The sequence below is a fragment of the Musa acuminata genome, chromosome BXJ2-11, assembly GCF_036884655.1.
Source record: "Musa acuminata AAA Group cultivar baxijiao chromosome BXJ2-11, Cavendish_Baxijiao_AAA, whole genome shotgun sequence".
Lineage (NCBI taxonomy): Eukaryota > Viridiplantae > Streptophyta > Magnoliopsida > Zingiberales > Musaceae > Musa > Musa acuminata.
The window spans coordinates 26672252-26686413 of NC_088348.1; the positions used below are offsets into that span (position 1 = coordinate 26672252).

Here is a 14162-nt window from a genome sequence, read left to right on the forward strand (position 1 = left end):
GGTGTGAACCAGTAGTACATCTTTGCTTTTATGGTCTTATCATACATTTTCAACATGTTAAAAGACATTGTACAACTGATACTCTTTTTGTTTTTCTCAAGGCTAGCATTCTGAATTTCTGCTATAATTTGTCTTACTATCTACATTTTTCACATTAGATTGACCTTTTTGTTCAGATTTTTATTCTTCTCCGAACTTGACAGACTTCCGATAATAGGACCAGGTTTTCAGGATTCGGTGCTGGTAGACTATATTTTTTCTAGTCATTCTACTATGCTACTGACTAGATGCTATTGTTTTGAGAACCCAAGACATTGTTTTTATTCTTGTTTCTCTAGTAATTAGAGAAACCAAGTTATCGTTGATCTTGATGCTTGGAACTGTTAATATGTTCATTTGTGTGCAAACTTTAATTGTTTAATTAACCAACAGAACTTTTTCATCTTTAATTGATTTGAGGAATTCTTCCTCTCTCCACTTCACATCATTTTCATCCTTCTATATGAGTGTGCATGTGCATGCCTATGATCACCTCTCTACTGTGTGATTTAGTTATTCCTGGTCCATAATAAAGTATTGAAATCTTCATCTTAAATTGATGTGAAAGATTTTGAAATATTAAATTGCTTGGTAGCCAACAATAACATTTGGCTTTTAATGTCTTGGTAAATTGTCTGTGAATGAAACAGTTGGATAGTCTTGTTTAGGGTTTTAAATAGCAGTTGGATCTTTACAAAGAACTGATCCAACCAAGGAACATTAGGGGTCATATAGCTTGGTATTGGTCAGTATTCCATTTATTATTATTATTATTATTATTATTATTATTATTATTATGTGACACTGTGGTAAAAGTTGGTAATCACTTGATATACCAGTCCTGTACTGACCTTACAAGGTGTGTTAGATTGAGATTCTGAACAGTGGTTCTGTTAATTTGTTAACCCTTGTTTTCATACTTGATTTAGTGATTGTTTGCATGTTCTTGCTGTGGTGGGAGAATGTCTGTTATGGGATATGGAAAATCAACTGCAGCTCATTTTTAATTTGATCTATGTTCCGTAGTTGAACAATCAATTATAATGGTATGTTTTTGTTACAGCTTTCCTACAGACATGAGTTAATAGTGACACTACAAATCAACAACATAAACTAAAATTTTGTCAGTCAGCTTAAATTTTTTGTTATAACTTATAATTAGGAACACCATTGCTTCCTTAATTACAGCTGAAATCATTCATAGATGTGGTTGCTTGTTTGTTCTCATTTTAGTTTACATCTTCCATATGGCTGTGTAGTTTTTTATGGAATTTAATTTGATGGAAGATATGAGCGTTTTACTGATACATATCTGTTTCAGTTCAGAAATGCCAAAAGCAAAGTTTACAGTGGAGCTTGATGCAGCCAATGTGACATGGTTATCACCTGATGTGGCCATGTTCTCATCAAAGACAGGCGATCTATTACTGCTAACATTAATTTATGATGGGAGGTATTGCTGCTGTAACTTTTTTGATAAAATTATAATAAATTTAAGACAATGGCATCTTACGTGTTGCATGCAAATCATCAACTTTATCGAAGCCTTGAGGAAAATGGTCGCTAATTCTTCTATCATTGTGTTTTTTCTCATGATGCTGTTTGTTAATTTCATGATAGCCTTTTCATTCTTCTGCTGCAAAGTTAGTCTTGTTGATTGTCACTATCTTTCGAATGTAAAATGAGTGGCATAGTGATAATAAATTTTGCTGAATCTTGTTGTTCTTCCTTGCAGAGTTGTGCAGAGACTTGAACTCATGAAATCAAAGGCTTCAGTTTTGACCTCGGTTAGTTGTATTTGCTCTGGATCTTGCTATTTTGGGCCTTTTTCATAATCATATTTCAATCTATTGTTTCACTTTTTTGCTTAGCTTTGCTCTGATTTAGCCTAATCTTGTTTCTGACAAGGGCATCACAACCATCGGTAGTTCCTTCTTTTTCTTGGGTAGCCGCTTGGGGGACAGTCTTCTTGTTCAGTATAGTACTGGAACATCTGGTCCAACTTCTGCAAATGGGAAAGATGAGGTGAAAAAGTAAAATGTTTCTCTTACCTCAGTTACTTTTTGCAACATGAATACTTGAAAATTGGCTAGGATATTTGTTGTGGTCTTGGTGTACTTTATATTTCTGATTGCCATGCAGGGTCACTTAAGTAACTCTGATCTTCTAGTAGTTGTCTAATTCATATTGAGCTATACTGGAATATTGTATTAGTGGTTGAAAGCAAAGTTTTTAATTTCGAATGATACCACCCATACGGGGCGATACGTACTGGTCCGCCAGCAGACCGGTACGTGGACCGCTCGCTATCGAGTGGTACTGTCGATTGGGGTTGTTTCCGCCCTATTATTGTAGCATGCAGTATTAGCCGAGGGAGAATGAAGAAGAGGGAGAAGAAAAGGGAGAACCTGGAGATCCAACGTCGCTCTCTCTTGACGATCTCGATCCATCGCAGTGATTTAAAAAGCACTAGGTGCTAAGGTCCAAAAACGCTCGAGGCGCTTGCCTGAGCGAAGCGAGGTGCTAAAATATAAAAATATATAATATAATTAATAAATATAATTATTTAAATAAAAATATACTATTAAATTAAAAAATCAGGTACAAAATCACAATGTCACATTAATAAAAAGTCTGAAAAATCAAAACAATAAAATTTTATATTAAATCTATTGAGTTGCTTTGTACACTTGTCATTTATTCTGAAACCTAACAATAAATTTAAATAAATAAAAATTAATAATATTAAAATCAAAATAATATATTATTAATATAATAAATAAAAATACTATTATTAGTATACAGTTAGTAGTATACTGTTGATGTACTGTTAACAGTGTAGTGAGAAGATCGAGGCTGTTGAGGCAACGACAACGGGAGTGGGAGCAGGAGCTGCGAGCGGCGAGCGACAACGGTAGTAGCGACAGCGGAGAAGAAATCTCAACGACAAAATCGCGAGAGTTAGGGTTGGGGAAGTCCGGGAAATCGCAAGAGGGAGCATGATATCGATGATTTAGTTGGTTCGATTGAACCAACTAAAGCACCAGAGACCAACCAGACCTAAAAATCTGATTCGGTTGCCTGGTTTAACCCAGGCGCTCGCCCGAAGCGCCCAACGCCTGGGCTCGGGCGAGCGCCCAGGCGGCGCCTCTTTAAAGCACGCCGCTTGGAAATGAAGCGAGGCGCTCGGGCCTTGCCTCGCTTGAGTGCCTAGGTGAGTGCCCGAGCGCCTATTGTAATCACTGATCCGTCGTTGACTTTCCTCATCCATGCGGGGAGAAGAAGCCTTGGTGGGGAGAAGAAACCGTTCCCCACGCAGGGAGAAGAAACGAGGCGATGTCGCCTCGACGACGTGGGGAGAAGAAACTGCCTCTTCTCCCCGCATGTGGAGAAGAAACGAGGCGATGACGATATGCTTTCGCTCGGTATGCTCGTATCGTACTGTACTGAGCTAAGATTGAAACTTTGGTACAGTACGAAATTGCAATCCTTGGTTGAAAGTATTGTTATTCGAATATAGATAATTTGATATTTAGTACTAACAGAGAGACTGATTTGGGACTTTTGGTGTATGTCAAAATTGGAAAGCAATCATCAAAAGAGTTCTGACTTCAACATACATATAATGCATCACAAGTTTAGTTGCTCTTCAGCAGTTGAGGAAATCACATTGAGCCATTGGAACGTAGTAATTGTTTAACTAATTGACTAGCAGATTACTTGCCCTGTTGGTCTTGAGTTCAAATGTGAATTGAAAAATATGGCAAGAATTTATGGGTGGAGAAGGTGATCATTTTGATATCTAATCAGACAAAAAGGTACTAAATTTTGCATGTAGTAGTCGGTACAGATCAATATTTTTTGGTCTGATGTCTGATCCATACTCAGATTAGATGATCTTACCCAATCTGAATTGAAACTAAACCTATTTCCCATAGTCTCACCATATCAGGTTTACAATGGGGTAGATAAATTGACAGTAATTGTATTAGTATTATGCCTATCACTAGTATTACCAACTTATTTTAAATTTCTTGTGCCTATCATTTGTCTTTCTTCTCTCTATTTTCTGTCAGGCTCTCCCTATCTCTCCCTCCATTCCTTTGCATCGGTGCCTCCTCTTCCTCGTCTCATCGCCATGACCTCCTACCGGTTTGTTTCATCTTCATTCTGCTCCTCTTCCACCATCTACCTTTCTACTTCCTTCCCTCTTCTCTTTGTATTGTTCTGTTTGTCTCTCTTTCTTTATGGTCCAGGCATAACCAGTCACACCGGGTGTTGGTACACCACCTCATACTGGCATCAAGGCAGTCTGACTATGTGAAAGTAGTTATTTAGCTCTTCTTTGTTGTTAGATACAATGCCCTTTATTCTTCTATTGCGTTTGTTAGTTTATATTGGATAACAATTGATAATCTAGACCGGTTACTGGATCGTCGCTTGTCTTTATCTTCAAGAATATGTCTGTTGACTAAATGTTGTTTTACATGTTAGAAACATACATGTCTTCGTCAAATTCTTAAAAAATGATCATACTAGCGATATGGATGGGTATTTTCTTGTTTGACTTTCAACCATTACATGGACCACTAGCTTTTGTCTGATTTGATTTCATATTGGGTTTACCACTAGGTGTTTACTGGTTTGGTATGTATCAAGTGTTAAATAGTTCTATACTGGAACCATGCTGGCTGCTATTGGCTCTGGATTATAAACCATGCTGCATAACTTATCAACAAGACTTTTTATTTGGTTATTTTGGTTTGCAGTGAGGGTCATAAACCATTTGATTAGTCAGTTCATTCTGGTTTGAGGATTAGTTTCATACATACTGACGGTTCTTTTAGGTTGTTGTAAATCCATATCATTTATAACCATGTGCATACGATTGACAACAAAAACCTTTTACTTATGTTTGTTATTGCCTAAATTCCTCTTTTTAAATTATAATTCAAATGGGTTGGCATTTTTTAAATAGTACTTTGATGGTTCAATTTGTAGATCTTATTCTGCTATGGTTCCATTTCCACATTGCAGGTTGCTGATACCGAAGGTGATCTCCACTTAGCAAAGCGTTTACGAAGGACACCGTCCGATGCTCTACAAGAGTTTGCTAGTGGTGAGGAGCTGTCTCTGTACACTACTACCCCAGATAGCTCTGAAACAGCTCAGGTATGTATGCATTTAGTTGCCGTGGTTGCCCCATGCTTGTGATATGAATTTTTCTTACGGTCACCTCGTTCTTATGTTTGTTCTCTTTACGGAGGAAGTGTTTTATTTGGTATTGTTGTTGCAAGAAATCTCAGTATGATGCATTAAAATGAACCATAATAAAGTAGGGCACCCAGAGAACTTTTTTTGAAGATTGTTTGCTTATATCTTGATTCTTGTGCACATATAATAGCAGCTTGTGTGAATCAATCTTGTCTTATCTTGATTGGTGGGACCTGCACAAGCAGACATGTTTTTTCTCCAACATATCTGTACATCAGTGATGCTGCAGTTTTTGTTTGCTTCTGTACTGTGGCATTAATTTCAAAATGATACACATCCACTTGCTCTACTGGAATTATTATAATCTTCATGGGTTTAAGATATTGATCAATTAGCATCTATGCTATGATTGCATGCCTGGTATGCACTTTGTTTATTGTTCATGATGTTATTCTTGTTGCATGAATTTGCTTTCTGCTGTGTCTAGTGCATGTTCAGCGCATCAGCCTGGTGATAGTCTATTCCCATTCAAGTGCATGGATGTATTTTGTTCTATATTCGGGTGTGTTTCAGTGTTTGCCTTACTGTTTATGTGCCTATTGTTATTTATAATAGCTTCAAATGCTCGTGAAATTGTCTGTTTACAATATCTTTCCTATATCACTATCTTTTACTGCATATTTTTTCTTTTGTATAGTCAATGTTGTACCTTTGTATGCAGAAGTTCTTCTCATTTATTGTCAGAGATTCTTTGATCAATGTTGGTCCATTGAAGGATTTCTCCTATGGTTTAAGAATCAATGCTGATCCCAATGCAACCGGAATTGCAAAGCAAAGTAATTATGAACTGGTTAGTTTAATTATTATTGTTTTTTTTCATTATTCATAACTTTGAGGATGCATTACAATGCTTTAGTTTCTTTTAGTCAGAAGCTTCAGAATATGTTTGGTTGTCAAATTGAAAGGGTTCTAATTATAATGTGTCTAGATGAAAACATGGAAATTTGATGAAGTTGGGAAATTTTTGTAGGCGCCGAATGATTCCTTACGATATACTATGGATTTTCACTGAACAACATAAAAATCCAAAACTTAAAGCTCTGTTTTGATGTTGTTAAACTTTGTTGACTGAAAGATTTCGACTTAAAGAAAATATTAATCAACTACTAAATTCTTTTGCTGGTACCAAAAATGTGTTCATATTAAAAATTATGGAGACTGAAGCCATGAATAAATCCTAATAGTTCTCATCATTTAAATGTACTTTATTGTGACCCTATCATTTTGTTTTGTGCTACTAAGCTTAATTATACACTTTCAATTTTCGTTTCTTGGTTGTGTATATGTCTCTTTGATGAGACATATTGTTCGATAGTCCTTTCCCCCACTTGCAGCTATATAATCTTGGAATAAGGACTAAAGAAGGTCATGATGAAGTTTAATGGACGGCCTTATGGTGTTGTGGCAAAAAAAATATCATGGTCGATGGAGTCGAAGTAATTTGGTCTTTTTTTTTTCTTTTCTGGATATTAATGTTGTTGCTATTATGTGCTTGTTTGCGACAACATTCTGCTATTTCTATCTAGTTAATATATTTAGTCTATCTCCGGTGGTACTAATATGGTTTTTGTATATCTGTTCAATTAGGCACAAACTGGATAATACCTGTCTACCTCTACATTATCTCGCTGATTTAGCTTTTATTAATTTTTCAGGATTTTGTACTTATTTGACCTTTACGTTATCCAGAAATTACTTTATTTTCTCAGACAGTGAAGCTTTAAATAAAATTGACTTTAGTGTTTCATATCCATGATTCATGTTCAGGTATGTTGTTCGGGTCATGGGAAGAATGGAGCTCTTTGTGTGCTTCAACAATCAATTCGTCCTGAATTGATCACTGAGGTGAACTCTGGTTTTATTATTCTTTGATATTTCTGGGCAAGGGCATGGCTTGCTGATATCTTATGACAAATTTCAATAGGTTATAGTTGTTCTCTATTTGTCAATGTATAAATTTTTTTATCATTTATCAATTATTCAACATGATAGAGAGATTGCAGAAGATATTGTTTATGGAACAAAAGCTGGGTGGTTAAAGGGGAGATGGGAGTAAGAATTTTTGTGTTATCATCTGGTTCAGTTTAGATTAAAAGAAAGTTTTGTAAGACACATGTTACGTCACTTATGTTTTATGAATCGAAGTGTTGAACATTTAATAAGCAATATATGCAAAATTCTTTTGTTGCTTGAGATGAGAAGATGTGTTGAGTTAATAGAAAAGATGGAAAAAAAGAAATATTTTTATTCGTGAACAGTTAGACTTAGCTCTAATGTAGGTAATCTGAGAGAGATTGTCTAAGATACTTTGAAAATTCTTCAATTGTCCTGCAGGTTGAGTTGCCTGGATGCAAGGGGATATGGTCTGTCTACCATAAGGGCTCTCGTGGTCATGCAGCTGACTCGTCAAAAACAATGATGGAAGATGATGAATATCATGCCTACTTAATAATAAGTTTGGAGACCCGTACTATGGTGATTTCAACTTATAGTACTTGATGATAATATGTCCTTGCTCCAGAGCGCTAAAGTTCTCTTATTGTTTCATTTTGACTTATTATCTAATCTATGATGAAATATGATATTAGATCTATAATTTAATGTACCTGTTTTCTAAAAAATTATGTAATTCTGCTATTCATAATATTCTCTTTTGTATGATATTTGCACAACTTTCTTCCTAAAATAAACATACTGACTTTACTGAGAGACCTATGAAATTAAGCCTCATGATTTTGCTGTGCCTTCATAAATCATGTTATGAGCAAATTGGTATTGGATATTTGTGCATGAAACTCTCCTCATATTTGGTAGATGACATGGTCTTAAACTCTTATCAGACAGCAACTCTAAAAGGCCACAATCTTTTGAGCATGCTTGACAGAATAAGGCTTATGAGAGATCTATTATGCAGAACCTAGTAGTTGGTTGACATACAGTTTCGCTGGTGAAGCATGCCAGACTTTTACAGAATACACAACTTGCATGAGAAGATTTTCTTCCTAATCGATTATCACATAAAGGTTCCATCTTCTGCAGATTTTCAAATGCTAATATTAACAATCGATCTCTACATAGTTGGGCTCCAAACTCATTTTTCTTTTTAAATATTGTACATCTTCTGAGTCAGTTTTTCTTGCATGTTAATGCGAGCTCATGTGATTGTTTGGAAAACTAGAAGTTCATTCATTCCAGATGAAAGGTGTCCTCCACTCCTCTCTTTCGTCTTTTCTATTAATCTGAATGTGCAAAAGTTTGAAGTACCCATACATGGTAGTGAGCAACAATCTTGCATTTCTGCAAAAATGATCCAGCTGGTGTCTTGCTAGATTTTAATCTCTGTAGTGGTATATCTGAATTATGATCCTAATTGCTTGTCTGTTGTCATCTAGGTTCTTGAGACAGCTGATGATCTGGGAGAGGTCACGGAAACTGTCGATTATTATGTTCAAGGAAGTACAATTGCTGCAGGGAACTTATTTGGAAGGTGAGTGTTGTATCTTCTTCACAAAAACATTGTGTAATTGTTTCAGACTATACTGTTTAGTAGTTGTACAATTGTCTGTTGATGATATTTCTTCACCTAGCATAATTATTCAAATAATATGTTTGAGCTAGGATCGCAATATTGCCTTGTATGGTATGTTATGTGTGATATCTACCTGTCCAACAGTCTACTGGTATGTGGATCAGGGCATATCAGACAGTATTTCCAGTACAATTTCTATACCACTTGGTATGCCTTGTACAGGGCCTGTACTGCTCAATACCGGGTGGCACATGCCTTATACTAGTTTCTTTTTTTGTTCTTCTAGTCTTTGTTTCAAGATTTTTTCGACACTTGGTACATGCACGTGTACTGATGCTTGGTTTAGCAAGATGAGAAATTGCAAGAAGAATATTCATGAGATAAGAATCCATTAGTGTTTAGGATGATGTGAATTATTCATATGAAACATAAATGAAGATTGGTTTAACCTAGTGGTGAACTGGACTGTTTAGTACGTTGTCTTATTCATGGGCTTGATTGGTCAGGTAATTCTGATTTGATGCTGACCTCTTCATCAATATATTCAGGCTGTTGGTTCTGCAACTTGTAGTTCCATTTGCTACTTTAGGACACTTTTCTATGGTGAATAATAGAGACGACAGTAGGCCGGTTTTGGGTCTGGGTAACTACTATCCTGGACCTAAACCTGGACCAAGTCCAAATAATTTGTGTGAGATTGGAGCTGGCCCTACCTAATTTAATATTGGGTTGGGTCCGTGTTCAGGTTGATTATAGAAGATTGAAATTTTGTTGGATTTCAATTTTTTTCATAGGTATTAAATATGTTCAAGTTGAAAGCAAAAAAACAAGATTAGCAAGTAATTTATGTTATGCAATTAGATTGTGAGGAATATCATGAAAAACAGTACAAGAAACAATAATAGAAATCTAAAACAGGTAGATGCGCAATAAAATTCCCTCATTTTTTTAAACATAGAAACATATCATGATAATTTTAAAAGTCAAAAGAATATATTGGATAAATATTTGTTATATATTATTCAAAAATGAGTAAAATATTTAGGTCATGTTGGGTCCAGGTCAAAGTTTTAGATGGGTCTAACACTATAAGATCAAAGAAATAAACCAATTTCATCCATTATTGTAAGATTTCAAATGGTACACTTTGTATAGCCAAGAGCTAGTTTTTAATGTTTATGTTGTTTTTGGTCTAACAGTATGTTTACTCCAGGCGTCGTGTTGTACAAATTTTTGCACGTGGTGCTCGTATTCTTGATGGTTCTTACATGACCCAGGAGTTGACCTTTGGAGTGCATAATTCTGAGTTAATATCTAATTCAGAGGCACCTGTGGTGGCATCTGTTTCTATTGCTGACCCATATGTATTGTTGAAAATGACTGATGGAAGCATTCAACTACTTGTTGGAGGTACTATTTATTCATGTTCGTGGAGTTTAAGATTTGTTTTTAGGATCTCAAATGTTCAAATGATATGCCCTTTCGGTTCTACAAATTATTTTACTTTTGCTTCTTTATATGTGCATCTTCTGCAAATAATACCTTGTGTTTGCCAATCGAGAGTAGAAAATACCTTCCAAGCTACAACTAAAGAATTAAACTACTATGTAAATTGACTTAGTACTAAAGAATTAAATGTTTGCTGATGATATTATCTTTAGTTGATGAGAGCTTAAGTGAAATTAATTGTAAACTTGAGCTAAGAAGGCCATCCTTAGAAACTAAAAGTTTTAGATTAAGTAGGACTAACACTGAATATATGAGACGTAATTTTAGGAATTTTAGGAATAGACAGGAGAATATAATTAAGTTGGATGGACAAGAGGTTCTCTTAAGTAAAAGCTTTAGGCATCTTGAATTAATTATTCAACAAGATAGAGGGATCGATGAAGATATTATTAATAGAGTGAGAATAAGATAGTTTAATGGTAAGGGGCGTCAAGAGTCTTGTGTGATCATTGGATATCTTTGAGATTGAAAAGTAAAATTTTATAAGACAGTTAAGAAACAATATATATAAAAAGTTTGTGTTATCGAGATGAGAATGCTAAGATGGATGTATAGAATTAGTAGGAAATATAAGAAAAAAATATTTTTATTTGTGAATAACTAAATATCGCTTCAAAAGCAGATAAGATAAGAGAAAATCGTTTAAGATGATATATGTGTTTAGGAGATCTCAGGATATGATAGTCTGAAGAGGTGAAATGATTAATGTTAATGGTACGAGGAGATATAGAGGAAGATTCAAAAAGACCTTATTAGAAATTATAAATAAAGATTTAATTACTTTAAAATTAACTAAACATATAGTTTTTTTACAGATCTCAATGGTGACAAAGAAAAATCATATAGCTGACCCTAAATAGTTGGGACTTATAGTTTTTTTTTGTTGTACTAAAGAAATAAACTTGCTTGTTCTATACTGTATCTATATTTGGAATCTAGGAAACTATTAGTAGTAAAATAGGATTTTTTTCCAACTAAATGAGCTGTTTAAATTAATAATTAAATCAGTCCAAAAATAACAGGAAAAATGGAGAAATATGTCTTGTTACTAATTGAGTTGATGAATAGGCTTGGACAGCCCTCCCCTTTCCTTAATTGGCTGGAGTGGCTTGGAAAGGCCAGATCATTTCTAGCAGTTGTTGACCTCAATCAGCATCACTTAAAATTTCCATTATTTTTTTGTTTTGTTCTATTTTTACGGGAGTTTCAGATCAAAATTTCCAGTCACAGTAGTGTTGCATAAATGAACAATGATTCTTTTACCTTCTTGTGCTAATTATGAATAAACTTTATAAACATTTATTATAAAGTTCAATGACATGTTTTAACAAGAGGAGGATAAACTCAGAAATCGTACACATATAATTAATCAGTACTCGACAGGAAGTGAAGATGTTTGTCAAGTTGTCAGTATTCATAGGGTTTTCTTGTCAAGATGATTTTTGCATATCATATAATAATTTCAAAATATATTATATTTTGCTGGCATCAAATATATTGTCCTGTCAGCACAGTAAGGGTCAAGTGTTGAATGTTACCTTGTTGATTGATGTATCTATTGTTGTAGCTTGTCTTCCTAGTGCCTTTTCTTTTAGATCTTATTCCATAATTTTGTTTAATTGTTTAGCTCATTGTTTACTTTTCTTTTGGATTGTTTTGCTTCCCCATTCTGATACATAATTAATGTTTTATTGTGTTTCGCCCAAGGATTGAAATATCGTACTGTACTGGTGTTTCGATGTTCGCTCGATATGCTACGATACTGTATACATAATTATGTGTGTGTGTGTGTCTGTGTGTGTGTGTATTGTTCCGTCCGGTAATGGGCGGTCTGTGTACCGGTCAGCTGACTGATCGGTATGTATCGCCCATACCAGACGGTATTATTCGAAATTGCATACCTTGGTTTTGTCATGTCTAACTTTGGTAATATTCACTTCTTTTCTGTTTCCTTGTTCTCATGATTGTTTGTATTTTTATATACTGCTATTTCTGTCTCAAGCTCTTTGAATATATGTGTCTGAGAATATTGTTTGTTTCCAGATCCGTCCACTTGCACAGTTTCTGTCAATGTCCCAGCTACATTTGCAAGCTCAACTGAATTGATTTCTGCTTGTGCACTTTATCATGACAAAGGGCCAGAACCATGGCTCCGAAAGACAAGTACAGATGCATGGCTTTCTACTGGAATTGCTGAGGCGGTTGATGGACATGATGGATTATACAATGATCAAGGCGATATATATTGTTTGGTGTGTTATGAAAGTGGCACACTTGAAATCTTTGACGTATCAAATTTCAAATGTGTTTTCTCTGTAGACAATTTTGTTTCTGGAAAGACCCATCTCTTTGACAAATATGCTCGAGAACCAAGCAGAAACTCTCAGGGTATTAAATCGAAAGTTACTGATGAAGCAAATGGCTCTGTAAAGAAAGAGCTGCCACAAGACATGAAAATTGTTGAGTTAGCCATGCAGAGATGGTCTGGTCAATATAGTCGACCATTTCTTTTTGGAATACTAAGTGATGGAACGATGCTTTGTTATCATGCATACTTATACGAGGGTCTGGAAAATACACCAAAAGTTGAAGATGCAGTTTCCCCTCACAGATCTGATGAGATGGGCAACGTGAGTGCTTCAAGACTTCACAATTTGAGATTTATCCGTGTTGCTGTTGACACGGCTACAAGTGAAGAGGCTTCAAATATTGTTTCAAGGCCAAGAATTACAGTATTCAAGAATGTTGGTGGCTACCAAGGTTTATTCCTTTCTGGGTCAAGACCAGCTTGGTTTATGGTTTGTAGGGAGCGACTTCGAGTTCATCCCCAGGTTTGCTGGTGTTCTGTTCACTTACAATAATTGAATTCATTGCATATAGATAAACATCTACCAATGCCTAAGAGTATAAAACTGTATTTCTGGAAAAGCACTTATACCAAAGATCATTTGTCGTCTGTATAACAGATTAACATGTCAACAAAATTACCTGATACATGGTTTTTGAGTGAAAAGTTGATCAACTAGGATACAACATGAAATCTATATTGTGTGAGGCATGTACCCAAAAAAGGAAAAACTTTAGGTTCACTATGAGTATTATATGGAGGTTTCCTCAAACCATATGGACTATTTAATTTCTATAATCTGCACTGGCTTTCTTGCATTTAACCTAAAGCTGATGGTCTATATTCTTTCATTTAGAATTTTGCATTTAAATTTTGTGTAGCTCTGCGATGGCTCCATTGTGGCTTTCACTGTTCTACACAATGTAAATTGTAATCATGGACTTATATATGTCACCTCACAGGTAATCACAAATCTATAGTTTTTACCTTTCTTAGTTTCTCTTTTAATTGGATTACATGTAAGACTGTCTGACAAGTGAGTTTTCTTCTTAGGGCTATCTGAAAATCTGCCAGCTGCCAGCTGTGTGCAACTACGATAACTATTGGCCAGTTCAGAAGGTGAAGTCATAGGTGTTCCAACCATTGTTAATCATTCTTTCTAGCATTGCTTCTGAAGTGAAGCAACTAAGACATTTATCTTTTTGGTTAGGTCCCTTTGAGGGGTACCCCACATCAGGTCACTTACTATTCTGAAAAGAACCTGTATCCACTGATAGTATCTGTCCCAGTAAGTTATCCTACATTATGTTGATTTAGAGCTCAAATATCTGTCTTGCAAAGCTTTTAGCAATGCCTAGGATATATGTCAATGCTATACTTATTTTGATTGTTACTGTTTGTCTTATTCTATGATTGGTTCTGAATGATGCAGATTCATTGAATTCTTTCTTGGAATGCAACTGA

The 14162-nt window shown here is 35.2% G+C and overlaps 1 protein-coding gene across 3 annotated transcripts in view; it reads left to right on the forward strand.

Moving 5' to 3' along the window:
* Nucleotides 1-14162, forward strand: part of LOC135626511 (cleavage and polyadenylation specificity factor subunit 1-like) — a 39246-nt gene that overhangs the window by 19465 nt on the left and 5619 nt on the right. For 2 of the 3 annotated variants that reach the window (XM_065131877.1, XM_065131879.1), the window contains 13 exons: nt 1361-1492; nt 1775-1826; nt 1948-2064; nt 5077-5211; nt 5975-6103; nt 7081-7158; nt 7648-7788; nt 8706-8800; nt 10056-10252; nt 12395-13182; nt 13580-13660; nt 13752-13817; nt 13909-13986. In XM_065131877.1, coding sequence (XP_064987949.1) covers nt 1361-1492; nt 1775-1826; nt 1948-2064; nt 5077-5211; nt 5975-6103; nt 7081-7158; nt 7648-7788; nt 8706-8800; nt 10056-10252; nt 12395-13182; nt 13580-13660; nt 13752-13817; nt 13909-13986 — 2089 coding nt within the window. The remainder of the gene's footprint in view (nt 1-1360; nt 1493-1774; nt 1827-1947; nt 2065-5076; nt 5212-5974; nt 6104-7080; nt 7159-7647; nt 7789-8705; nt 8801-10055; nt 10253-12394; nt 13183-13579; nt 13661-13751; nt 13818-13908; nt 13987-14162) is intronic. The other variant, XM_065131878.1, reaches the window with a different exon arrangement.